Raw genomic sequence first — 27,793 nt, forward strand, 5'->3', positions numbered from 1 at the left:
ATGTGAGCTCGTGATGCAGGCTTTACTTTGTCCAATTTCATGGACAGTGGTCTGGGGGTATATTATCCTAGTCCACAAACAATTTCCTTCAGAGTGATTAAAACTACATGGTTCATATACAGGAAATGTACAGGACACAGCATACAGTTAGGCCATTTCACAGTCTTTCCCAATGTGAGGATTACTTTTCTCATCAATCAGTTTCCTTTAAACTCAGGAGTCCAAACGTTTCTCCAAATAAGTGAGGTAGAACTACAAATTCACACCATGCGTGAGTTTTTGTTACATTCACAACTTGCATAGTAAGTGAGGTATCACATCTCCGGGTGCTCCAGTTTCCTCCCACAATCAAAAGGTGTATAGGTTAGGTGAATTGGCCATGCTAAGTTGCCCCTTAGTGTCAAGGGGATCAGCTACAGTAATTACATGGGTATCAGGGGGCAAACACTGGTTAGAGTCATACCTGGTACATAGGAAGATGGTTGCGGTTGTGGAGGGTCAGTCAGCCCAGCTCCAGGACATCTCTGCAGGAGTCCCTCAGGGTAGTGTCCCAGGCCCAACAATCTTCAGCTGCTTCATCAATGACCTTCCCTCCGTCATAAGGTCAAAAGTGGGGATGTTTGCCAATGATTGCACAATGTTCAGCACTATATGTGACTCCTAAAGCAGTCCATGTTCAAATGCAACAAGATCTGGACAATATCCAGGCTTGGGCTGACAAGTGGCAGATAACATTCGTGCCACACAAATGCCAGGCAATGACCATCACCAATAAGAGACACTCTAACCACCGCCCCTTGACATTCAGTATTACCATCACTGAATCCCCCACTGTCAACATCCTTGGGGTTACCACTGACCAGAAACTTAATTGGACTCATCGCATAAACACAGTGGCTACAAGAGCAGGTCAGAGGCTAGGAATACTGCAGCAACTAGCTCACCTCCCAACTCCCCAAAGCCTATCTACCATCTACAAGGCACAAGTCAAGAGTGCGATGGAATACTCCCCACTTGCCTGGATGAGTGCAGCTCCAACAACACAAGAAGCTTGACACCATCCAGGACAAAGCAGCCCACTTGATTGGCACCACATCTACAAACATTCAATCACTCCAACACCGATGCTCAGTAGCAGCAGTGTGTACGATCTACAAGATTCACTGCAGCAATTCAAAGATCCTTAGACAGCACCTTCCAAACCCACGACCACTTCCATCTAGAAGGACAAGGGCAGCAGATACATGGGAACGCCACCACCTGCAAGTTCCCCTCCAAGCCACTCACCATCCTGACTTGGAAATATATTGCCATTCCTTCGCAGTCACTGGGTCAAAAATCCTGGAATTCCCTCCCTAACGGCATTGTGGGTCAACCCACAGAACATGGACTGCAGCGATTTAAGGCGGCAGCTCACCACCACCTTCTCAAGGGCAACTAGGGATGGGCAATAAATGCTGGCCGGCCGGCGACGCCCATGTCCCACGTCCCACAAATGAATAAAAAAAGAGGGCCTGGGTGATGATTGCCCTTGATTTTCACAATAACTTCATTGCAGTGTTAATGTAAGCCTACTTGTGACTAATAACTAAACTTAAGTTTAAACTTTAAACCTGATACTTCAGAGATTGAGTACAGATTGCTAGGAGGGGAACAGAACTCAAAAGAGAGTATTTACTCAGGGTGAATGAGCATCAGCAAGAAGCTACACTACCACTGACACTACAAATCACGTTATACCAGCAGAGATGCAACCAATTTAAATACATAACACACTCAGATCAAGCACACTGAATGATGGGCTTGCCAATACTCTGTCCCAGCTCCAATCCTCTTTAACATCTGTGCAAGTCACGTATCCAATCTGACTGTTCACCACATTGCGAATGAATGCGGCCTACAAAACTTTGTCACCAAATTTATGGTAATCCACTGAGCATAGAGTGCTACGACTTGCCTATCCAACTTGGACTTAAGACTTGTAAAGATACAAGATGTCACTTACAAAAAGATGATCCAGTCTAACCATCTAATGTCTCTTTCAGCCGTGGCAAGCATTGGCAAAGCTGGATTGTGAAGAATCATTCAAAGACTTTGAATAGGAAAGGTTAGAAAGAACAAACATGCCAAGGATAGATTTGAAGAGGGGGCGTGATGCACATTTTGGGTGAGAGAAAAGAAAACAGCATCACTGCAAAAGTAATCTATCACGGCATTAGTGATTAGGCCAAAGAAAGACAGCTGAATGGTCAGGAATTAGGTTAATGGAGGCTGAAAATGTAAGGCAAAGTTCAATGGGAGGAGCGAGTTGAAGGCAAAGAGGGAGAATCTACAATGATGCAGAATTATTGCTAAATATGTCATAGAATCACAGAATCTCTATAGTGCAGGAGGCCACCATTTGGCCCATCAAATCTGCACTGACAACAATCCCACCCAGGCCCTATCCCTGTAACCCCACTTATTTACCCTGCTAATCCCCCCCCCCCCCAATGCATGGCCAATCCACCTATCCCGCACATCTTTAGACTGTCAGAGCAGAAGACAACCACAAGCAGATAGTGTCCCTGTGAGATACAATGTCAGATGTTAGCTCGTGGATTTTGTAAGCGAGGATGGAAAGTGCAAAAGTAAACTGAGAATTAATCATTAGAGGTTGCAATTTAACAACCCCTGCATCAGTGAGGTGGAATGGAGGTGATATTACAATCCGGCCATCCAATCAGGTGCCCAGTGCACTTGCCTGTGCCCCTCAATTTCAAGGGTGCAAAAATAAAAATTGTACTGGCGAGAACAGCAGAGGAAAGGGATTATGAAGGTTTTGATGCGACATGGACATCAAACACAGAGCAATCCAAGAAAAATGCATCATCATAGAGGGTGGATGGCCAGAGAAAGGGCAGTAAAGAGTTAAAGAATGTACTTCTAAATTAGCAGGCAACTGAAAGCTTACTTCATGTCAAGTTCGGGATTTCCCTGAAAGTAATGACCCTGCTGAGTAATAGAACTTCTGTTTCCTGTCATGGGACATAGCTACATCTGTTTCAACCAACAATCCCACCAAAACGTTTGCAATTCAGCTAAATACATCTCTTCAGCAATTACGCAAGATTGGGATTTTTTTGAAAAATAAGCCACAAAATCTTCTTAAGGTTGCTGCACAATATGGCAGGGACATGTGACCAAATATTAAAATGATTGTTTCGGATCTTTTTTCTGAAATGCTATTTATAACATTCATAAAAGATTCCCCTTTTATTTCTGGAGGCCATTGTTAAGCCTCTCAGCTGCAGTCCAGTAATAAATGATGATGTAAGCCCACAAACTCACTTTATTCTCTTTTACAACTCCACATACACAACCCCCACCCAGTAACCCCTTTGTATATAAATCAGTAAGTACTAAACAATTAACATTCAAATTAGGTCTAAAGTGGAAGGTTGCAGTTAACCCATTCCTAACAGCCATCACTTCAGTGAGAACTCAATGAGTTTACCTACACGATTGTTAGATGTACCAGGTTGGATTTAGAGTCCATGTTGAGTTAACATTCAGGCGCCGAATGTCCTTGGCAAAATCAGCCTGAATTAATGAAACTCTTCACAGTGCACATATGGAAGCCAAGAAAGAGCCAGATTGAGGTCAATAGTGATGCCCTTGCAGTTGATTAGTCCACTAGCCACTAACCCAACTAATCACTAACATATCAGAGAATCTCTACAGTGCAGGAGGCTATTCGGCCCATCGAGCCTGCACTGACAACAATCCCACCCAGGCCCTATTCCCATAACCTCACTATTGATCTCCCCTGACATTAAGAATCAATTTAGCATGGCCAATCAACCTAACCCACACACCTTTAGACTGTGGGAGAAAATCAGAGCACCTGGAAGAAACCCACGCAGACATGCAGAGAATGTGCAAACTCCACATAGTCTCCCAAGGCTGGAATTGAACTCGGGACCCTGGAACTGTGAGGCAGCAGTGCTAACCACTGCGCCACCATGCCACCCAGAATATTACTAACCTGATAAGTGACATTCTCGTAGCTCTATCTCAGCAAGGGATCAAAAACAGGAGAGAATAACAACACAGGTGTAGATAACCAGGAAGAAAAATAGAATCTGAAGACTAGGTCATGCACTAATAAAGGCTCAATATCAAATGAAACATTAATTCAATTCTGGGGTGACTCTTTGTGGTACTGACTGACTGACATAGCCTGCCGAAACTCTCTTCATGAGAGATTCCAGCCTGCCCAAGCTCCTTTCATGAGAGATTCTAACTTGAGGGGCTGAAGAGATTTACATTTGTCTTCCTGGGTTGGAGTCAAAGTCAAGACTGCAAAGAGTATTGTTACTAATTATAGGCCCCCTCAGGAGTGGATTTTAAAAACACACATTGATGTGGAACCGGTATTTAAAATGGCTGACAGGGGATGGTTCTAACTAACCCTGCCTTTGTGATACAGAGCCCTTCAGAATCAAACTGAAAAGAATTATTCAAGGGTGCTGGTGATTGAACACCATGTATATTGCAGAAAGGATATTAAAATTGTTCATTTATGTTGAAAAAAGCGCTCAACTTTTTAAAAATACATAAATTAGCATAATTTATGAGCTCATTTTCCAATCTCAAGCATTCCCAAAGAAATGCAACATACTTGTCCAAATAAAAATCATCCGCCGTGCTCCACGCCACCAAAGTACAATAATAATATCCGCAGAAACAAATTTACAGGAAATGTAAAGTCTCACTTTGAGGATTTTCTCCCACTTTCTTTGCAGAGCATCAACTCATGCTACTGTACTGATTCCATGAACAACAATAGCCCTCTGGTAACCGTACCAAAGTGGCTATCCATGAAGCTTCGACAGTAAATACTGGGTAAGGTTTCCAACTGTGGAGAAATCACAACCAATAGAAAGAAAAGCATTCTTCACACCCACCAAGTTATTTCAAAACAGGTGAGCTTACTTAGCTGGAGAACTGCATGACGTCTGCATTCCTTGCAGAAATAGCATTCCAGAAAGATGTTTTGTGGGTAGAGCTGAATTGGTTACATGGAAACTAGAAGCAGGAATAGGCCATTCGGCCCTTGCCTGCTCCGCCATTCATCTTGATCATCTAATTCAATATCCTGATCCCCCTTCCTCCCATATCCCTTTAGCTCCAAGAGCTATATCTAATTCCTTCTTGAACAACGTTTTGGCCTCAACTACATTCGGTGGTAGTGAATTCTACACATTCAAAATTTCTCCTCACCTCACATTTTTCCACATTATACTGCATCTGCCATGCAGATGCCCATACACTCAGCCTGTCTAAATCACGCTGAAGCATCTCTGCATCCTCCTCACAGCTCACCCCCCCCAGCCAACTTTGCATCATCTGCAAATTTGGAGATAATACTTTCAGTTCCCTCTTCAAAATCATTAATATATAATGTGAACAGTTGCAGTCCTAGCACAGATCCCTGCAGAACCCCACTAGTCACTGTCTGCCAAAAGGATTCAGTGAATCTTGAAAGGTTGTAAAACCAGTTTACTTCATCAGATCAAAAAAAAACTGCAAACAAAAGATGATTAAGCCAAAAGTCAGTTTCAGAACTTCCCAGATCAGGCTATAAAACAATGGAAATAAAGTAAAGTTTAGTTATTAGTCACAAGTAGGCTTACATTCACACTGCAATGAAGTTACTGTGAAAATCCCCTAGTTGCCACACTCCGGCACCTGAGGGACAATTTAGCATGGCCAATTCACCTAATCTGCACATCTTTGGACTGTGGGAGGAAACTCACGCAGACATAGGGAGAACGTGCAAACTCCACACAGACAATGACCCAAGCCAGGAATCGAACCCAGATCCCTGGCGTTGTAAGGCAGCGGTGCTAACCACTGTGCCACAGGTGTAATTTAAGGAAGTTCTCTGGTTTCAAATTATCTGGGTGCTTGCTGGAAAAAGCAGTTGTAGTTTAGAGCTTGTGTATTGCAGCTCACTGAGGGAAGATGGCCAAAGTATTTGATAGATAGACCCTGCACCGTAAACAGAGGAATGAAAACTTCAACACTGACCACATGGATTGCGGGTGAGGCTTAATCTCAGTTTGAATTTTGTGAGGGAATAGAAGCTGGAAGATTGCCTAGTTTGAAACAGGTGGAAAAAATCTATAGCAGTCCGCCATAAAATCTTGAAAGCAACAAGCAGATTAGTTTAGCATTTGAAATCTAACCAGGAAGAGGAATGGAGCATCCACAGTCAGGAGAGGTTAAATCAAAGTTTAACCTCTGACAATAGCTGGAGCTAAGAAGAATTCTCCAGAGAACTGCATCATATTTATGGGTGGTTCCTACAGAAGATTTTAATTTTAAGATTTGAGATGTCTTCAGAAAATTCTTGAGGGAAGCAAGTAAACTTGAATGCACAACATACACAGTTATAAATCATATTTGTTAATAGTGCTTGCCTTGTTTAAATTTTTCATACACAATAAAGTTTGTGTTGTTGCTTTTTAAAAATATGAAATCTTGTGGCACAGTTCTATTCATTAAAATGAGGTGTTCAGATTTCTCAAAATGTTAAAGGTCTCTAACCAGATTGTAACAGGCGAAACTAGAGAAACATCATTTGCTGCTATTCCAGCAATACAAACTGCAGGTCCCGTCTGTAAATAGAGAACAATACTTTACAAGTGTCGATGTCAAACAACACACCAAAGATCGGCAGGTGCCACAGTGAGAAGCAAGCTCACCCATTTCACTGATATTTGTAAAGAAATACCTATTTTCTCAAAGTAATAAGTCTCACAACACCAGGTAAAGTCCAACAGGTTTATTTGGTAGTACAAGCTTTCGGAGTGCTGCCCCTTCATCAGGTGAGTTTTCTAGCCTTCATCACTGGAGCAGTGCTCCGAAAGCTCATGCTACCAAATAAACCTATTGGACTTTAACCTGGTGTTGTGAGACTCCTTACTGTCCAACGCAGGCATCTCCACATTATTTTCTCAAAGGCATTATTAAACCATCCTTCACATGCTGTATTTGCACACTGCGAGCGTTACATAGCTTAATTTGAATGGGGGAATTCCAGGTCCCTGGAGCTGTGAAGCAGCAGTGCTAACCACTGTGCTACCGTGCCACCCAAAACAAATTATCTTCTCATCAGAGAGAGCACTAGAACAGTGCTTCCTGAACTGTGGGTCACAAGAAGGATTTTGGGATTGCGAGTGCTGAAGCAGCAATGGCGACTGAGTGTTAATAGCTGCAATATCCCTTTAAATCTGAAATTAAGTCACTGAAAGTGGCAATGCAGGTAGTCAAGAAGGCATACAGCATGCTTGCCTTCATCGGTCAGGGCATTGAGTTTAAAAATTGGCAAGTCATGTTGCAGCTTTATAGAACCTTAGTTAGGCCGCACTTGGAATATAGTGTTCAATTCTGGTTGCCACACTACCAAAAAGATGTGGAGGCTTTGGAGAGGGTACAGAAAAGACTTACCAGGATGTTGCCTGGCATGGAGGGCATTAGCTATGAGGAGAGGTTGGAGAAACTTGGTTTGTTCTCACTGGAACGACAGAGGTTGAGGGGCGACCTGATAGAAGGCTACAAGATTATGAGGGACATGAACAGAATGGATAGTCAGAATCTTTTTCCCAGGGTGGAAGAGTACATTACTAGGGGGCATAAGTTTAAGGCGTGAGGGGCAAGGTTTAAAGGAGATGTATGAGACAAGTTTTTTTTACACAGAGGGTGGCGGGTGCCTGGAACTCGCTGCCGGGGAAGGTGGTGGAAGTGAATACGATAGTGACTTTTAAGTGGCGTCTGGACAAAAACATAAATAGGATGGGAATAAAGAGTTATGGTCCCCAGAAGGGTAGGGGGTTTTAGTTCAGTCGGGCAGCATGGTCATTGCAAACTTGGAGGGCCGAAGGGACTGTTCCTGTGCTGTAATTTTCTTTGTTCTTTGTTAAATCCTCGCCTTTTGTAAAATAGTGGACATGTCTATCTGACCGCTCTTTCAGGCTTGATTTCTGTTCCAAAAGTCAATGGAAAGGCAGGTTTTTTAAAAAAACACATGCAGTTCAAACAGCCTACCCACTTTGCTCTCAGCTCTCCCCCACCTGCTCATAGGTCTATCCCTCACCTGGCTCACACTCAGTGGTCACTGCAATTTTCAAGCCTCAAAACCTGGGAAAAAAGTTTGGGAAGCACAGCACTATAGTCTTTGGCTCTAATTCCTTCCCACCAAGGAGTTCTTAGTCTCTGGATCTTCCTATAATGATGTGGAGATGCCGGCGTTGGACTAGGGTGAACACAGTAAGAGTTTTCCTGGTGTTGTTAAACCTGGTGTTGTTAAAACTCTTACTGTGTTCTTCCTATAATGACATTGCTGAGATCAACAATTTCCAGTTTACAGATTGATCACAAGAGCTAGTCTACATTCTACCTGCCATGACACTGCTCCTTCGAGATCTAACATGCTGTGCCACTATGTCACTCTTCCATCAGCATTTTTAGTGCTCATGCTAAACCTGTCACAAATGGCAAACATGAGGCACAATATTTATCTTGTAAACTAACAAGACTGAACCACAAAAAAAGACAAACAGCTGAGTCAATCTGTCTAAAAAACCACATACCCAAATCTCCAGGAATTGTTTTTAAACTTCAGCTGAAGTGGAATGTTTTCCCTTGATAGTGAAATGGACTGATTTCCAAAAGTCCTCAAGAAGTGTAAATAACACAAGTTTAGCCAAGAAACTTAATGATATTCTGCATTGTATCCAAAAAGGCTGTTAGTCATGTAGGTGGCAAAAAATGTGCCAAACCATCCATTTTCTATTATAGTGATTATGCATAGTTGAGATTCAAATTTTCAGACTGTAAGCTCTCAATCCCAGTGAGCATTACTGCTGCAAAAAAATCAGTAGTTGAAAACAGCTCTTGGAATCCCAGAATCAAACAATTCATCTCAACTAATCTACCCATTGAAAACAAGGCTGCACTTTTAAAAATGTATTGAAAAGAGTTGCTATGCAAAATTTTGAGGAAGTTACATCCCAATTAGGCATTGGAATACCCTAAACCTCCAAAAGCCCTTTGATTGGGCCCGCAACAAACTTTTGACAATGGGCATCCAACTGAAAACCAGAGGCATGATCTCAGAGAAGGAAGCAGCGGGTACTAAATAGGAAAGTGATACCAGGCTGGAAATGTGATACAGAAGAGATTCTTCCCCAAGTAAAATTTTACATGAAGCAAAACAGGACAGAAACAAAGTGGGAAAGAGCAAATTCAGCAATGTCTTCAAGAAGCATTTCTTCAAAACAGCAGTCATCATGATTTGGGCAAAGGCACCAGAGGCAAAATAACTCAGGAGTCTGTGACTGGGTTGCGAGTGTTTGAGTGGGATGGGAAGTCAGTTGCTGTTGAAGGGTGAGCTGGATCAAGTTTTTAGGTGTCCAGATCACCAACAACTTGTCCTGGTCCCTCCATGCCAACACTATATAGTTAAGAAAGCCCACCAAGACATCTACTTTCTCAGAAGACTAAGGAAATTTGGCATGTCAGCTACGACTCTCACCCACTTTTACAGATGCATCGTAGAAAGCATTCTTTCTGGTTGTATCACAGCTTGGTATGGCTCCTGTTCTGCCCAAGACCGCAAGGAACTACAAAAGGTTGTGAATGTAGCCCAATCTATCATGCAAACCAGCCTCCCATCCATTGACTCTGCCTACACTTCCCGCTGCCTCGGCAAAGCAGCCAGCATAATTAAGGACCCCACACACCCCGGAAATTCTCTCTTCCACCTTCTTCCTTCGGAAAAAGATACAAAGGTCTGAGGTCATGTACCAACCGACTCAAGAACAGCTTCTTCTCTGCTACTGTCAAACAATTTTGAATGGACCTAGCTCGCATTATGTTGATCTTTCTCTACACCCTAGCTATAACAGCAACACTACATTCTGCACTCTCTCGTTTCCTTCTCTATAAACGGTATGTTTTATCCGTATAGTGCATAAGAAACAATACTTTTCACTATGTTAATACATGTGACAATAATAAATCAAATCAAGATAATCTGTATTGATATTTGTGGTCAGAAAAGCCATTGGAATGTCCAACAGGCTGACAACCATGGAATGTCTTCATTTTTAGCAATAATCATTTTGAACTAAAACAGCTACAAATAAAGAAATATAGGCAATGTTCTGAATGTGCCAAAGTCAGGTCTGCGCAAGTCGACCAGGGAGCGTGACCTCTGTAATCCTTCCAAATATTAGTCTTACTTGCAGTTTCTATTTCCTCTACATGTAAATTAGAATATTGTATTTATTTCACTACATCATTTCCACTTTACCTGACTTGGAGAAAATAAATACCACATTTATTACACAGGGAAGAATAGGTATGCTATCCATAGGGAGTCAGGAATTGCAGCAAATTTTGTTTTGGCTACATCAGGTGGGGAGGGAGAGAGATGTCACACTTTAAAGGAGCACCATGGAGTCAGAAAAGCATAACTACGATAAATCACAGAAATAGATGTGAAATATCTAACCGCTGTAGCAGAGAAACAAGGGATGTGATACAGATGCCTACCATAAAGGAACCACTGCCACCAATGGCTCTCTTATAAAAAGGGATAGCCATTATAGAATAAAACATGCTGATCAGGTTACCACAGGAAGTCACTTCAATAAGATAATAAGAAATAAAATACCAACCCCATGATTTTTGGCCTGAAGCCAAATGTAAGCTATTTCTTACATCTCGTGTAAAAGCCAACCCTAAATTTTCAGAGAGATCAAAGCCCAAAATTTTCAGAATCAAACCACAATCCACGGGATGTTCACGATTCGATATCAATGTAAATGCATAAATACTAATGATAGTCAGTACTGGTGACAAAATGCTGAAAACATTTACACATTTAAGTGTGCTATTTTTTATTTAATGTATTAACGATCAAATTATGATTTTTGTTTAGCTTTAGGTTTCTGCTTTGTTCCACTACGAAAGTCTTTACTGAATTTCACTTCAGTCCAAATCAAGCACGAGTCAACCCCTCGCAGATATTGCTGTGTACAAGTTAGGCTTTTGGTCTAAAAAGGTGGTCGCAAATATTCAACTTTTACATGAGTATATACAATAATTTAATCATTTGATTTGATATGATTTATTATTGTCACATGTATTAACATTCAGTGTAAAGTATTGTTTCTTGCGCGCCATACAGACAAAAACATACCGTTCATAGAGAAGGAAAGGAGAGAGTACAGAATGTAGTGTTGCTGTCATAGCTAGGGTGTAGAGAAAGATCAACTTAATGCAAGTGAAGTCCATTCAAAAGTCTGACAGCAGCAGCGAAGAAGCTATTCTTGAGTTGGTTGGTACGTGACCTCAGACTTTTGTATCTTTTTTCCGAAGAAAGTGGAAAAGAGAATGTCCGGGGTGCGTGGGGTCCTTATTTATGCTGGCTGCTTTGCCGAGGCAATAGGAAGTGTAGACAGAGTCAATGGATTGGGCTACATTCACAACCTTTTCTAGTTCCTTGCAGTCTTGGGCAGAGCAGGAGCCATACCAAGCTGTGATACAACCAGAAAGAATGCTTTCTATGGTGCATCTGTAAAAGTTGGAGAGAGTCGTAACTGACATGCCAAATTTCCTTCGTCTTCTGAGAAAGTAGAGGTGTTGGTGGGCTTTCTTAACAATAGCGTCGGCATGGGGGGGACCAGGATAGGCTGTTGGTGATCTGGACACCTAAAAACTTGAAAGCTCTCGACCCTTTCTACTTCGTCCCCGTTGATGTAGACAGGGGCATGTTCTCCTTTACACTTCCTGAAGTCGATGACAATCTCATTCGTTTTTGCTGACATTGAGGGAGAAATTATTGTTACCGCACCAGTTCACCAGATTACCTCGGAGAGCAGTTTTATTTTATTCATTAGTGGGACATGGGCGTCGCTGGCTGGCCAGCATTTATTGCCCATCTCTAGTTGCCCTTGAGAAGGTGGTGGTGAGCTGCCTTATTGAATTACTGCAGTCCATGCGCTGTGGGTTGACCCACAATGCCACTAGGGAGGGAATTCCAGGATTTTGACCCAGCAACTGCGAAGGAACGGCGATATATTTCCAAGTCAGTGGCTTGGAGTAGAACCTCCAGGCGGTGGTAGTGCCATGTAATTGCTGTCTTTGTCCTTCTAGATGGAAGTGGTATGGGTTTGGAGGATGCTGTCCAAGGATCTTTGGTGAATTGCTGCAATGCATCTTGTAGATGGCAAGCACTGGTGCTAGTGAGCATTGGTGGTGGAGGGAGTGGATGTTTGTGGATGTGGTGCCAATCAAGCAGGCTGCTTTGTCCTGGATGGTGTCAAGCTTGAGTGTTGTTGGAGCTGCACCCACCCAGGCAAGTGGGGAATATTCCAACACATTCCTGAATTGTGCCTTGTAGGTGGTGGACAGGCTTTGGGGAGTCAGGTGGTGAATTATTTGCCACAGTATTTGTAGCCTCTGACCTGCTCTTGTAGCCAATGTGCTTTTATGTGGCAAGTCCAGTTGAGTTTCTAGCCAATGGTAACCCCAAGGATGTTGACAGAGAGAGATTCCGTGATGGTAACACTATTTAAATGTCAAGGGGCGGTGGTTAGAGTGTCTCTTATTGGTGATGGTCATTGCCTTGCATTTGTGTGGTATGGAGGTTAATTACCACCCGTCAGCCCAAGCCTGGATATTGTCCAGATCTCGTAGCAATGCAGGGATTCTATGATTTTCTAATCAATAGAGACAGGTTTCCTTTGGAACGAAATGATGGTTCTATTCATAAAAACCACTTTTAAAATCTATGAAGATTTTACACAATACCAAATACTTTAAACATAAAAGCAAGAAACGGCAGATACTGGGGATCTAAAATAAAAATAGAAAGTTCTGGAAAATCTCAGCAGGTCTGCAACATCTGTGGAGATAGAACGAGCTAACATTGAATACAATATGACTCTTCTTCGGAACTGGAATTTCAAAGAAGAGCCATACTGGACTCAAAGTGTTAACTCTTGTTCCTCTTTCCACAGATACTGCCAGCCCTGCTGAGTTTTTCCATCACTTTCCGTCTTTACTCTAAACATATGCTTATGCTTACTGAAGGGATATTGAACAAAAGGAGATAGATGCCAGATAAATCTCCACAACGTAGAAAGGGCCATAACAAGTCTTAATGACATTGTTTTGAAACAATTTTATTGAGACTAAGTAAATAAAAACTATCTGAATCTAAAACATATTTATTTGCATTTATATAGTACCTTCAGCACAGAAAAATTGTAAACAAAGGTGAGAGGGAAAACTGTTGCAGAGCTAGAGGAGGGGAGATGATGAAGTGTGGCTAAAATCTTGGTAAAAGTCTTAAGAAGGGGGAGGTGGTGAGACAGTGAGAATTTGAGATGGAATTCCAGAAAATTGGATTCAGGCAGTTAAAAGCAGAGCCAGTCTTGGAACTGAGAGTTCAGCAATTGCAGGGCTGGAGGATTTTACAGGGATAAGATGGGATAACCCATTGAAGGATTTGAACAAATGGATGAGAATTGTAAATATGAGGCATTGGTTCCTGGCATCCAACGTCGGTCAGCAAAAGGTGCGGTGATGGGCAAGCAAGGTTTGATAAGAGAATATAGATACAGAATACAGATACAAGGAACAAAGTTCTGAGCCAAAAGATTTAAAGATGGTGCGCAACAAGAGGTGCACAAGAAGAGTAACTGAGTCTTCCATATAAGAGCTAGGAATTGGAATAAACTTTCATAAATAAATTTTTTTTGTAAGGTGAGAATTACTCAATGAGAGTTTTAATTATGGATTCATTAGATCACCCTGGAGGTATTTTCACTCTGCCTGTTACCTTGTACAGCAAACATTTACCTGGCTTATTGGTTGTATTTATTCTACTGGAGGACTGGAGCACATACTTAGATATTTGGAATAAAGTATTGATTTGTGTGTGTGTGTGTGTGGGGGGGGGGGGCGGGGGGGCTTCTTTCGACTAAAAATTTCATACAAATTAAAGAGATTCACAACATGAATTTTAACTTTAAGTTTATTCATTAGTGTGACTAGTCGACTTGCATTACCAACATTGCAATTAAGTGTGAAAATCCCCGAGTTGCCACACTCCAATGCCTGATCGGGTACACTGAGGGAGAATTTAGCATGGCCAATGTACCTAACCAGCACGTCTTTCGGACTGTAGGGGGAAACCGGAGCACCCAGAGTAAACCCATGCAGACATGAGGAGAACATGCAGACTCTGCACAGACAGTGACCCAAGACTGGAATTGAAGCTGTGATGCAGCAGTGCTAACCACTGTGCCACCATGCTGTAGTGTTGGAAAATTTTATTTTCTAACACTGACATAAATATAAATGTAAAGGATTTTCTTTTTAATCCTCATGGTTTAGTGCACAATGGACTAGCATGGCAATGATCTGAACCGTGCAAATGGTACAGTCAGTATTCTCAACACCAGGTTAAAGTCCAACAGGTTTATTTGGTAGCACAAGCTTTCGGAGCGCTGCCCCTTCATCAGGTGAGTGCAGGATTTGGCTCACAAACAGGGTGTATATATAGACACAAACTCAATTACAAGATAGTGGTTGGAATGAGAGTCTGAGCTGGTAATCAAGTCTTTACAGGTACAGACAATGAGAGTGGGGAGGGGGTTAAGCACAGGTTAAAGAGGTGTGAATTTTGCAAGCCCAGGCAAGTCGTGGAGGTCACAGATAGTGTGACATGAACCCAAGATCCCAGTTGAGGCCGCCCTCATGTGTGCGGAACTTGGCTATCAGTTTCTGCTCAGCGATTCTGCGCTGTTGTGTGTCGTGAAGGTCGCCGTGGAGAACGCTTACCAAAAGATCAGAGGCAAAATGCCTCTGATCTTTTGCTGAAGTGTTTCCCAACAGGAAGGGAACACTCCTGCCTGGTGATTGTCGAGCGGTGTCCATTCATCCGTTGTCGTAGCATCTGCATGGTCTCCCCAATGTACCATGCCTCGTGATATCCTTTCTTGCAGCGTATCAGGTAGACAATGTTGGCCAAGTCACAAGAGTATGGACCCCGTATACCTGGTGGATGGCGTTTTCATGCAGGATGATGTCATTCATGACGATGATCCGGTATATCTTGGAGAGGTTGCTGTGGCAGGGTTCTGTGGTGTCATGGTCACTGTTCTCCTGAAATCTGGGTAGTTTCCTGCATCTGTTTGAGGTTGCATAGTTGTTTGTAGGCAAGTAGTGGGGATGTGGGGATGGCCTTGGCGAGATGTTTGTCTTCATCGATGACACGATGAAGGCTCTGGAGAAGATGTCGTTGCTTCTCCGCTCCAGGGAAGTACTGGGCGACGAAGGTTACTCTGTCCGCCATGTCCCATGTTTGTCTTCTGAGAAGATTTGTGCGGTTTTTCACTGTGGCACGCCGGAACTGTCGATTGATGAGTCAAGTACCACATCCTGTTCTTACAGGGGTGTCTTTCAGCGTCTGTGGTTGTCAGTTGCGATTCTCCTCATCTGAGCAGATCCTGTGTATACGGAGGGCTTCTTTAACATGTTTAGGGTGGAAACTGGAGCAGTGGAGCATCGTGAGGTTATCCGTGGGCTTGCAGTACAGTGAAGTGCTGAGGTGACCGTCCTTGATGGAGATGTGTGTATCCAAGAATGTAACCGATTCTGGACAGTAGTCCATGGTGAGTCTGATGGTGGGAAGGAACTTGTTGATGTCATCATGTAGTTGTTTCAGTGATTGTTCGCCATGAGTCCAAAGGAAGAAAATGTCATCAATGTATCTAGAGTATAGCATCGGTTGAAGGTCCTGTGCGGTGAAGAAGTCTTGTTCAAACCTGTGCATGAAGATGTTGGCATATTGAGGTGCGAATTTGGTCCCCATGGCTGTTCCATGTGTCTGGATGAAGAACTGGTTGTTGAAGGTGAAGACATTGTGGTCCAGGATGAAGCGAATGAGTTGTAGAATTGCGTCTGGAGATTGGCAGTTGCCAGCGTCGAGTACTGAGGCAGTTGCAGCAATGCCATCATTGTGGGGGATACTGGTGTAGAGTGCCAAGACAGCCACTGTAAAGAGAAGTGTTCCTGGTTCGACTGCTCCATGGGTGCTGAGTTTCTGTAAGAAGTCCGTAGTGTCGCGACAGAAGCTGGGGGTTCTTTGCACGAAGGATTCAAGGTGCCCTCGACATAGCCAGAGAGGTTCTCACACAGGGTTCCCTTGCCTGATACGATGGGACGGCCGGGTGCGTTGGCCATGTGCATCTTCGGGAGGCAGTAGAGATCTCCAACGCAAGGAATACATGGGATGAGAGCACAGAGAGTGCTCCGAAGGTCCGGATCAAAGGTCTTAATCAGTCTGTTGAGTTGACAGGTGTGTTCTTTGGTCGAATCTGCGGGTAACCGTCTGTAGTGTTCCTCATTGTTCAGTTGTCGGTACACTTCTTTGCAGTAATCCGTTCTGTTCAGCACAACAATGCCGTGCCCCCCCCCTTGTCTGCAGGTTTGATGACAATGTTGCGGTTGGTCTTGAGAGCGCGGATGGTGTTCCGTTGTGCTTGGATAACGTTCGAAGCTGTCTTGTGAGTGCGGCTGATGAATCTGGCATTGATGCACCTCCTGACGGCTTGGGCATACATGTCGAGTCGAGGGCAGCGGCCTCCCGGAGGAGTCCAATTCGATTCTTTCCTCTTCGGTCGCTGAGCCGAGGTTCTCTGAAGGCTGTTCTGGTTCATTGGCTGTCTCATCGGGTTCGCTGTTGGCCTCTTGGGGTTTGTGGAAAAAACTCCCGCAGCCTCATTCATTCGCCTGATGAATTCCTCTGTGTCTGCTGCGAGACTGATGGGGTCCATTTTAGGGGTGGGGCAAAAATTGAGCCCTCGGCTGAGAACTTCGATTTCGTCTGATTCAAGTGTGTAGTCCAACAAGTTGATAATGGACTTCCCTGCGGTGGCATTGTTTTCTACTGTGGTACCGGGGGAAGCTTGGTTGCTGCTGGTGATGATGCCGAATTTTTCAAGTTTCCTGTTCTTGGTGTGCATGCAGATTGCATAGTTCCATTGTCATGTCTGCTTGGCAGTGTTCCGTAGCTGATCTGCGTCCTGAGCACAAGTTGAGAATATGGACTCTATCTTGATTTCCAGGTTGCGGCGTCTGTTGTAGAGCTGGTGTATGAGATGGTTGAGGAGTGTGAGTGAGGTGCGACGGCAAAGTCTCGCAGCGTAGTCTGTTATAGGTTGACCTGAGTGGGTTCGTGATCTTTCGGTATCTTGTCTGCTTTCTTGTATCTTTGTAGCAACTTGATGACTATGTCGATATGCATGATCTTTTTGGAGATCCTCTCCACTTTGAGCCGGCAGTTTGCAGTGTCGGTGGTAGTCATGATGTGCAGTTGTTGGCATTCCCAGCCAACATTGTCTACCTGATACGCTGCAGGAAAGGATGTCCCAAGGCATGGTACACTGGCGAGACCATGCAGATGCTGCGACAACGGATGAATGAACACCGCTCAACAACCACCAGGCAGGAGTGTTCCCTTCCTGTCGGGGAACATTTCAGCAGTCAAGGGCATTCAGCCTCTGATCTTCGGCTAAGCGCTCTCCAAGGCAGCCTTCACGACACTCAACAACGCAGAATCACTGAGCAGAAACTGATAGCCAAGTTCCCCACACGAGGACGGCCTCAACCGGGATCTTGGGTTCATGTCACACTATCTGTAACCCCCACGACTTGCCTGGGCTTGCAAAATCTCACTAACTGTCCTGGCTGGAGATAATTCACACCTCTTTAACCTGTGCTTAACTCTCTCCACTCACATTGTCTGCACCTGTAAAGACTTGATTACCTGTTCAGACTCGCATTCCAACCACTATCTTGTAATTGAGTTTGTGTCTATATATGCCCTGTTTGTGAACCAAATCCTGCACTCACCTGATGAAGGGGCAGCGCTCCGAAAGCTCGTGCTACCAAATAAACCTGTTGGACTTTAACCTGGTGTTGTGAGACTACTTACTGTGCCTACCCCAGTCCCACGCTGGCAACTCCACATCTTGCAAATGGTAGGAAGAGGGTTCAGACATGTGACTCCCCACTTATGAGTTACTGAGCACTGTTTAATGAGAGGCATTAGGTGGACGCCTTGGTCATAAAGAGAAGAAACTAAAATACGACAGCCTACTCGCCTTGGAGTATTTTCCCCAAGTTTAACTGTCTGCGATACAGATAGAAAACCTGGATACAGGTCAGCCAGTTAATGCATACATATGGTATAACAGAATCTAAAGGAAGACTGGGAAGGGGATGGCAAACATCAATGACCAGGAAAGAAAATGCAATAGTCGCGAAATGAAAGATAAATCCTCCTGTAGCATTTTACAGCTTCCTTCACAGTTTTGTCAAAGTTCCCATTTTTGTGCTGTCAAGCTAATCTCAAGATTGCATTCTCTACAAATTCAAAACCATCTATGTAGTTGAGCCAACACCAAACAGTCCTTTATCAATCCTTGCATGACTAAATGTGTACTGATTTTATCTGAAATCAAATCATTGGGTCCAAGAGTTTGCTCACAGCCAACTGATCAGTTACCCAACAAGAAATACTTCAATGTTATTCTACCCTCTGTTCATGAACAATGGTATTACATCTCCAGTCTCATAACAGTAGTTGCATATTAATGGAGGGTTTTAAACTCTTGGCTGATCATTTACCTCCTCCCTAATTTATTTCAACAGGCAAGCACGCATGCCATCAGTGCCCAGTGACCTATTTTTTCAGAAACAATTCCTATTCAGTTGCTCAATTCATTGACCCTTACCTCCTCGAGTGCACCAATGCTCTCACTTCCACTTTCAACTAGAAAAAACTAATACTGAATACTTGCTTCATCTCACTCCACCATGTCTTTATTCTGCACAAGTAAATTCCCTCCTTCATCCCAGTGTTGGTCCTATCCTAATGTTTTAAATCAGATTTACAAAACATTTTCTATCGATATAGCTCTTGAGGTAGCGGGCTTGAAGGATAGAATGGCCTACTCCTGCTTCTAGTTTCTATTTACTAGTCCCTTTTACATTACCTGCAAGGCCTTTTACATATTCCCTTTGTACCTTCTAATCTCCCTCTTTACTTTCCCACCATTCTATAGAAGCTTCTCCTGAATAACTTCAGCAGGGAGGTTAGCAGGGTAAATACTTGGGGTGGGGATAAGGCCTGGGTGGGATTGTCGTCAGTGCTGGCTCGATGGGCTGAATGACCTCTTTCTGCAATGGAGAGATTCTATGATATGATATCATTAGCCCTAATTTTATCCTTTCAAGGTTCAGTTTAATTTATTTATCCACACCACACTGCAAAGTAACACTGCTGCACCTGGGGTATTGATAGAGTGGATTCTCAGAGGCTTTTACCCAGGGCTGAAATGGTTGCCACAAGAGGTCACAGGTTTAGGGTGCTGGGGAGTAGGTACAGAGGAGATGTTAGGGGTAAGTTTTTCACTCAGAGGGTGATGGGTGCATGGAATTGGCTGCCGGTAGTGGTGGTGGAGGCAGATTCGATACGGTCTTTTAAGAGACTTTTGGATAAGTTCATGGAAGTTAGTAAGATAGAGGGTTATAGGTAAGCCTAGTAGGTAGGGACATGTTCGGCGCAACTTGTGGGTTGAAGGGCCTGTTTGTGCTGTAGCTTTTCTATGTTCTATGTTCTAATATATTTATTTTACACTCCGTGTTTCGCACAGTTGAGAACACTGATTTGTCAAACTGTTTCTCAACATTACAGTTACTTTCGGTCAGAGCTAGCAGATGGCACAGGAAGCAATCTGAGATCATCAGTTTTGTTGGCACAGTTTTTCAACCTAGTACTCAATTTCCTAAACTGCCTTTCCAGATTTCAAACATACTACTAGATATATCAATATGGATGCTATCACTGACATTCTTCATCCTGGCATGAAGGAGTCAACATCAATTCAGAACTCCCATCGTCGTTGCAAAAATTGTTGACTAAACTCCCAACAGAATCCCAAACACCACCTACAATTTTCAGACTCGACCTGTCTGCTCCTTAGTGTCACAATGTTCTCAGAACCAACCTCCACTAAGTAATTTAGGGGAGGCAGTGGCGTAGTGGCATTGTCGCTGGACTAGTAATCCAGAGACCCAGGGTAATGCTCTGGGGACCCGGGTTCAAATCCCGCTACGGCAGATGGTGAAACGTGAATTCAATTAAAATCTGGATTTAAAAGTCTACTGATGACCATGAAACCATTGTCGATTGCTGTAAAAACCCATCTGGTTCACTAATGTCCTTTAAGAAAGGAAATCTGCTGTCCTTACCTGGTCTGGCATTCTTAAATACCCTCAGGGATGGGCACTAAATGCTGGCCCAACCAGCGATGCCCACATCCCATGAAAGATTTTTTTCCCAATACTTTGTAGCCATTAGGATAGTAATAGCATCTGCACTGGAGTCCTGCCCCCCTCTACTGCCCCCATAGATGATCGCCCACTTTATTTTAAATGATCCTGATCATGTACTGCTTGGAATTGCAGTTTGAGCTTGAGTATATTGGAAAGTACCATGAGGGAGTCCAGCGAAGGTTCACCAGACTGATTTCTGGAATAGCAGCTCTGACATATGAAGAGAGACTGGATCAATTGGGTTTGTACTCGCTGCAATTTAGAAGAATGAGTGGGGATCTCACAGAAAGATACAAAATCCTGATGGGACTGGACAGGCTGGATGCAGGAAGAATGCTCCCGAATGTTGGGAAGTGCAGAACTAGACGTCTCAGTCTCAGAACAAGGAGTAAGCCATTCAGGACTGAGATGAGGAAGAACTTCTTCACTTAGAGGGTTGTGAACCTGTGGAATTCTCTACCACAGAAAGCTGTTGGCGCCAATTCGTTAAATATGGTTGAGGGGGAGCTGGACATGGCCCTTGTGGCTAAAGGGATCAGGGGGTTTGGAGAGAAAGCGGGACTGGGATACTGAAAGTGCATGATCCGCCATGATCATATTGAATGGTGGTGCAGGCTCAAAGGGCCAAATGTCCGACTCCTGCACCTATTTTCTATGTTTCTATGTTTAATTTGCCTTATTGATCATTGGATGAGAGGGTTGTCCAATCCAGTGAGCCTCTGCTGCACTGCCTTCAAGGTAAGTTTATCCTTCCTGAGGCAAAGGAGACCAAACCTCTGCACAATATTCCAGGTGTGTTTCACTAATGCCCTATATAATTGCTAAGTTTCCTTACTCTAATGAGAAATTCGTTCGAGACCTTTAACATGAGACATGGACGACACGGGGGCACAGTGGTGAGCACTGCTGCCTCACAGCGCCAGGGACCCGGGTTCAATTCCGGCCTTGGGTCACTGTCTGTGTGGAGTTTGCACATTCTCCCCGTGTCTGCATGGGTTTCCTCTGTGTGCTCCGGTTTCCTCCCACAGTCCAAAGATGTGCGGGTTAGGTGGATTGGCCATGTTAAATTGACCCTAGTGTCAGAGAACCTAGCCAGGGTAAATGCATGGGGATAGGGCCTGGGTGGGATTGTGGTCTGTGCAGACTTGATGGGCCGAATGGCCTTCTTCTGCACTGTAGGGATTCTATAATTCTAATTCTAACACTCCAGCCCCTTTGCAATAAAGGCTAACATATTTGTCTTTAATTGCTGCTCCTCCCTGTTAACTGTGTGATCTGTGTACCCCGTTGAAGGTCATTTACTAGTCTTTCACCTTTATATGGACTATTTGTTAAGCAAAGGTATTAAAGGGTATGGAGCAAAATCAGGTATATGAAGTTAGGTCTCACATCAGCCATCATCGCAGTGATCAGACTTGAGGAGCAAAATGTTCCAATGTAGCTATGATTCATCATGGTCCACATTCACGGACCTCTAGAGGTTCCCTGTGCTATCAACCCTCTGTTAAATAACAGTAAGTAGTGCTGCTCCAAACACTCACTAGCACTAATCTGTTTCTATTCACTTTACACAACTGCTAATTTTCTTGCCCGACCGAATCTCACGGCTGCGGGGACGATCGGAACAGTCCTTCCTTAATGTATTAATTCCCCATTTCCACCAGCAAACAGCTCACAGTTAAAGGTCTCAAACAAATTTCTCTAACTGAAATTAAGCAAAGAAAATAAACTGTCACTATCTGCAACCATAAGACCATAAGACATAGGAGCGGAAGTAAGGCCATTCGGCCCATCGAGTCCACTCCACCATTCAATCATGGTTGATTTCAACTCCATTTACCCGCTCTCTCCCCATAGCCCTTAATTCCTCGAGAAATCAAGAATTTATCAATTTCTGTCTTGAAGACGCTCAACGTCTCGGCCTCCACAGCCCTCTGTGGCAATGAATTCCACAGACCCACCACTCTCTGGCTGAAGAAATTTCTCCTCATCTCTGTTCTAAAGTGACTCCCTTTTATTCTAAGGCTGTGCCCCCGCGTCCTAGTCTCCCCTGTTAATGGAAACAACTTCCCTACGTCCATCCTATCTAAGCCGTTCATTATCTTGTAAGTTTCTATCAGATCTCCCCTCAACCTCCTAAACTCCAATGAATATAATCCCACGATCCTCAGACGTTCATCGTATGTCAGGCCTACCATTCCTGGGATCATCCGTGTGAATCTCCGCTGGACCCGCTCCAATCACTCCCACTGAAATTAAAACACTATTCTAACCAACCTCTTTCTGCAAAGTTCAAATTTATACAGTCTCACACAACAGCACCACTACCAAAAGAACAGACTGCCAGAGAACAGCTAATCACGGCTCTTCTATAACCTTTTAATGCACTATTAACATATGAATGAAGTCACATTTAGGCAGCTCCTGTCAGAACCTCAAAGTTCTAAAATGCTTCACAACCAAGGGAGTTCCTTTAAGTGCAGTCACTAATGTAGGCTTGATGCAAAATTTAATATGTGCACCCCAAGGAGATATGGGAACAGAACATTTGCGTTACGTGATATTACTTTCAGCTAAAAGTTGGCCGGGAGAACTCACCTGTTGCTTTTCAAATGGTCCCAATAGGATCTTTTGTGTTCCCACCGAGGGTTGGGTAGTGTGGGTGTAGACTGGTCTTAGCACAATTTGCTACCTGAAAGACACAATGACTGGACTGAAACACTAACCTTGATTTAAAATAATTAGCAAAAAAAGCCCATGGGTGAAAGATGCCTTGTCTGAAAGGACGGGGCAGCAGATTCAATAATAATTTTCAAAAGTGAATTGGAAAAATAGTTAAAAGGAAACATTTGTAAGACTATCAGTTATGGGAAAGGAACAGCAGAGTGAGATTAATTGGTAGCTCTTCCAAAGTGTCAACATAGACATGATGGGTTAAAGTGCCCTTCTTCTCTGCTTTGACATTCTATAATTCCAGTCAATGAAACAGTAAAGCAACAATTCTATATCTAGTTTTTTTTAAAGTCTATTTATTCATGTCACAAGTAGGCTTACATTAACACTGCAATGAAGTTACTGTGAAAATCCCCTAAGCGCCACACTCCAGGTTCGGGTACACTGATGGAGAACTTAGCATGGCCAATACACCTAACCAGCACATCTTTCAGACTGTGGGAGGAAACCAGAGCACCCGGAGGAAACCCACAGGGAGAACACGCGGACTCCTCACAGACAATGACCCAAATTGGGAATTGAACCTGGGTCCCTGGTGCTGTGAAGCAACAGTGCTAACCACTGTGCCACCCCACCGGGGGGAGGCTGGCGCAAGGGAAACACCCTGAGAACACAAACATTCTCCTCTATCCCTTTCTTGAATGATTCTCAGGCACACTGGCAAGTTCACTTAAAAGCTATACGTAGCCACATAAATATCCTTTCAAGGATCTAGGATTTTATGACTTGACTAGCAGTGCTTATTTACTGAGTTAATCATGGTTTAACAAAGGAACTTTAAACACTCACTAACTAATCAAACCATGATACTCCTTGGAGAGGGGCAGAGGTGTTCTCTGGGTCCTGACCAACATTTCTCCCTCAACCAACATCACAAATATAATCGCCTGTCCAACAGAATCTTGTAATTTACCTCACCAGGATTTCGCTATGCACAAATTAGATCCCACAGTTCCCTGCATTACAACAGTGACTACAGTCCAAAAGTACTTCAATGACCACTAAACGTTCAGGACATCCTGAGGGACAATTTCTTCCTAAGGTCTTTATCTCAAGTCTTTATCATCATAATTCTTGCTCCCTCACCCATCCTCCACCACATGTAGATTGCTACAGTACAGAGGTCTGGCGTTCAGGTTGAACCCACATTTTTACAATGTGGTTATTTCCCAATTGATGCATACTCACGATCATCAAGATCAAACTGTTCTCGCAAACAATGCAGCCAGCATCTGAGGAAAGGACATTCACTCAGCTATCCACCAACTTACCTGCTGAGCATTTCCAGTGTTTTTCTGTTTTTGTTTCACACTTCCAGTTTTCTTTTATTTTACTTTTAGAACTTTGGCATGCTTGTATTATCTGCTTGGACAGAAGGTGGACAAATTTTTTTTTTTTAATACTTTTCCAATTCAATCAAATCAAAACCAATTCAGAGTCTCAACAAGTTGAGACATTTCCGATCCAGGCTGACAAGACAGGGCGGGCGACTAAACCACCTTGTCCTGGGCCCGATCTACATGAGCCAAGCTGATTGGAGAAGGGGGCGGTTCCTCCTCCAAGACTTGGGCTCATTTGCATCTTAGCCAAAAGGCCGAGATGCCGCTTACAAAAATTGCTTCATATGAAACCTCAGCGTAACCTAATGACCTCAACCAAGTGCAGCATCCTCTCCATGCTACACTTGATCTTAGCCAAAAGGCCGAGAAGAAGGTGGACAAATCTAGGAGCCTACAGGTCAGGTGTCCAACCTGGGTAACAAGTGGGAAGGTGGAATGGCAGTGAGTCTGCTGAAACTAAGCCTGTTTAACAGGTGGAGACAGACAAGAAAGAAATGAAACATCGCTTCTCGGCCTTTTGGCAAAGATCAAGGGTAGTATTGACATGCTGTGCTTGGTTGAAGTCATTAGGTTGCATTTTAGCTTCATTTGAAGCAATTTTTAAAAGCGGCATCTCGGCCTTTTGGCTAAGATGCAAATGAGATCAAGCCTTGGAGGAGGTGCAATGCCTACTCCAATCAGCTTGGATCATGTAGATCAAGCCCAAGACAGGAGGTGAGAGCCCTGTCTTGTCAGCTTGGATCGGGAATGTCTCAACTTGTTGAGATTCTGATTTGGACTTGATTTGATTGAATTGGATTTTTAAAAAATAAACAGCAGGCACTGCTACAGCAGACACCAACGTGACCACAGGACAAAGACAGCGATGACCAAAGCTGCGAAACCGACTGAGATTTTCCAAGTCTGACAATATTGAGGTTTCGATATCACCGAGACACTTAGTCACTAGGCCACAGCACTTGAGCACATTTTGGATGTTATTTATTGAATTGCATCGATAAGATTTGGGTACAGGGGTGAGGGAACATTGTGAAATTGAGGAAATGTCATTCAGCTGACCTGCAAAATGAAACACCTCCACATAACAACTGGGCAGCACTGTGATCTGACTGTAATTTTCATGATTGCAGCAAGCACAACAATATATGATTGTTTTTAAATTACTCAAACTTTACCAGTGTTTTGGGTGTCGGATTTCCCCACGTGTTTTCTTTCATTTACACGCTCTTTATGTTTCAAAAGGGCAGCAAATGCAAAAGGAACAAACAGTCGAGAAGTAAATATTTACCATGCACACAAACAAATCGCATTGTGACCACTGATATTTTATAAACAGCCAAGTAAACGACAGGAGAATGTTTCTCTAAACAGGACAAGTGCAACAAAAAACAACAAAAACCTGTCTGTTGTTGAACAGAGGAGATAAGGATTGGGGGAGCGGGGTGGGTCCGGCGGGGGATGATGGGTGGGGGCGCCGGGGTGAGCGCTTTTGGGGGGGGGGGGTGCCGGGGGTGGGGGGCACCGGAGGGGGGGGGGTGCCGGGGGGGGGGCGCCGGAGGTGGATGGGACTCGGGGGGGGGGGGCGATGAGGGGTGGGTTGGGGGGAGGGGTGGGGGGGATGGGGGGAGGGGTGGGGACGATTGGGGGGGTGAGGGCGATGGGGGGGGTGAGGGCGATGGGGGGGGTGATGGAGGGGTGGGGGGGTGGGGACGATACGGGGGTGGGCGGGGGGTGGGGACGATAGGGGGGTGGGCGGGGGGGACGGGGGCGATGGGGGGAGGGGGGGTGGGGGGCGGGGGCAGCGATGGGGGGGGTTGGGGCGATGGGGGGCGGGGGGGGTTGGGAGCGGTGGAGGGGGTTGTGAGCGGTGGGGGGGGTGATGGCGGTGGGGGGGGTGATGGCGGTGGGGGGGGGGTGATGGCGGTGGGGGGGGGGGTGATGGCGGTGGGGGGGTGATGGCGGTGGGGGGGGTGATGGCGGTGGGGGGGGTGATGGCGGTGGGGGGGGGTGATGGCGGTGGGGGGGTGATTGCTGTGGGGGGGGGGGTGATGGCGGTGGGGGGGGGTGATGGCGGTGGGGGGGGGTGATGGCGGTGGGGGGGGTGATGGCGGTGGGGGGGGGTGATGGCGGTGGGGGGGGGTGATGGCGGTGGGGGGGGGGATGTGGCAGTGTGGGGGGTGATGGCGGTGGGGGGGGTGATGGGCTTGGGGGGGGGTGATGGCGGTGGGGGGGTGATGGCGGTGGGGGGGTGATGGCGGTGGGGGGGGGTGATGGCGGTGGGGGGGGGTGATGGCGGTGGGGGGGGTGGATGGCGGTGGGGGGGTGATGGCGGTGGGGGGGGGTGATGGCGGGTGGGGGGGGGTGATGGCGGTGGGGGGGGTGATGGCGGTGGGGGGGGTGATGGCGGTGGGGGGGGTAAGTGGCTGGGGGGGGGGGTATGGCGGTGGGGGGGGGTAATGGCGGTGGGGGGGTGATGGCGGTGGGGGGGGTGAATGGCGGTGGGGGGGGGGTGATGGCGGTGGGGGGGGTGATGGCGGTGGGGGGGGGGTGTGGCCGGTGGGGGGGGGTGATGGCGGTGGGGGGGGGGTGATGGCGGTGGGGGGGGGTGATGGCGGTGGGGGGGGGGCGGTGGGGGGGTGAGGGCGTGGGGGGGTGATGGCGTGGGGGGGGTGATGGCGGTGGGGGGGGTGATGGCGGTGGGGGGGGTGATGGCGGTGGGGGGGGTGATGGCGGTGGGTGGGGGTGATGGCGGTGGGGGGGGTGATGGCGGTGGGGGGGGGTGATGGCGGTGGGGGGGGGTGATGGCGGTGGGGGGGGGTGATGGCGGTGGGGGGGGGTGATGGCGGTGGGGGGGGTGATGGCGGTGGGGGGGTGATGGCGGTGGGGGGGGGTGATGGCGGTGGGGGGGGGTGATGGCGGTGGGGGGGGGGGATGGCGGTGGGGGGGGGTGATGGGGTGGGGGGGGGGGGTGATGGCGGTGGGGGGGGGTGATGGCGGTGGGGGGGGTGATGGCGGTGGGGGGGGGTGATGGCGTGGGGGGGGGGTGATGGCGGTGGGGGGGGTGATGGCGGTGGGGGGGGTGATGGCGGTGGGGGGGTGATGGCGGTGGGGGGGGTGATGGCGGTGGGGGGGGGTGATGGGCGGTGGGGGGGGGTGGTGATGGCGGCGATGTCGGCGGGGGGGCGCGATGGCGGTGGGGGGTTGGTGATTGGCGGCGATGGCGGCGGGGGGGGGTGGGGCGACGGGGGGGGGTG

General features: G+C 45.8%; 1 protein-coding gene across 2 annotated transcripts in view; it reads right to left on the reverse strand.

The window, feature by feature from the left end:
• The window catches only part of rnf13 (ring finger protein 13), a 236,351-nt gene that overhangs the window by 208,203 nt on the left and 355 nt on the right, over positions 1-27,793 (reverse strand). The window contains exons 2-3 of one of the 2 annotated variants that reach the window (XM_078205312.1): positions 24,471-24,561; positions 23,065-23,158 (exon numbers count right to left, since the gene is read on the reverse strand). Coding sequence is in view for 1 of the 2 variants with exons in the window: in XM_078205304.1 (XP_078061430.1) it covers positions 464-472 (9 nt within the window). In the remaining variant the exon portion in view is untranslated. Of the gene's footprint in view, positions 1-463; positions 581-23,064; positions 23,159-24,470; positions 24,562-27,793 lie in introns of those variants that run through there. The other variant, XM_078205304.1, reaches the window with a different exon arrangement.

Source organism: Mustelus asterias, chromosome 3, assembly GCF_964213995.1.
Source record: "Mustelus asterias chromosome 3, sMusAst1.hap1.1, whole genome shotgun sequence".
NCBI classification, from domain to species: domain Eukaryota; kingdom Metazoa; phylum Chordata; class Chondrichthyes; order Carcharhiniformes; family Triakidae; genus Mustelus; species Mustelus asterias.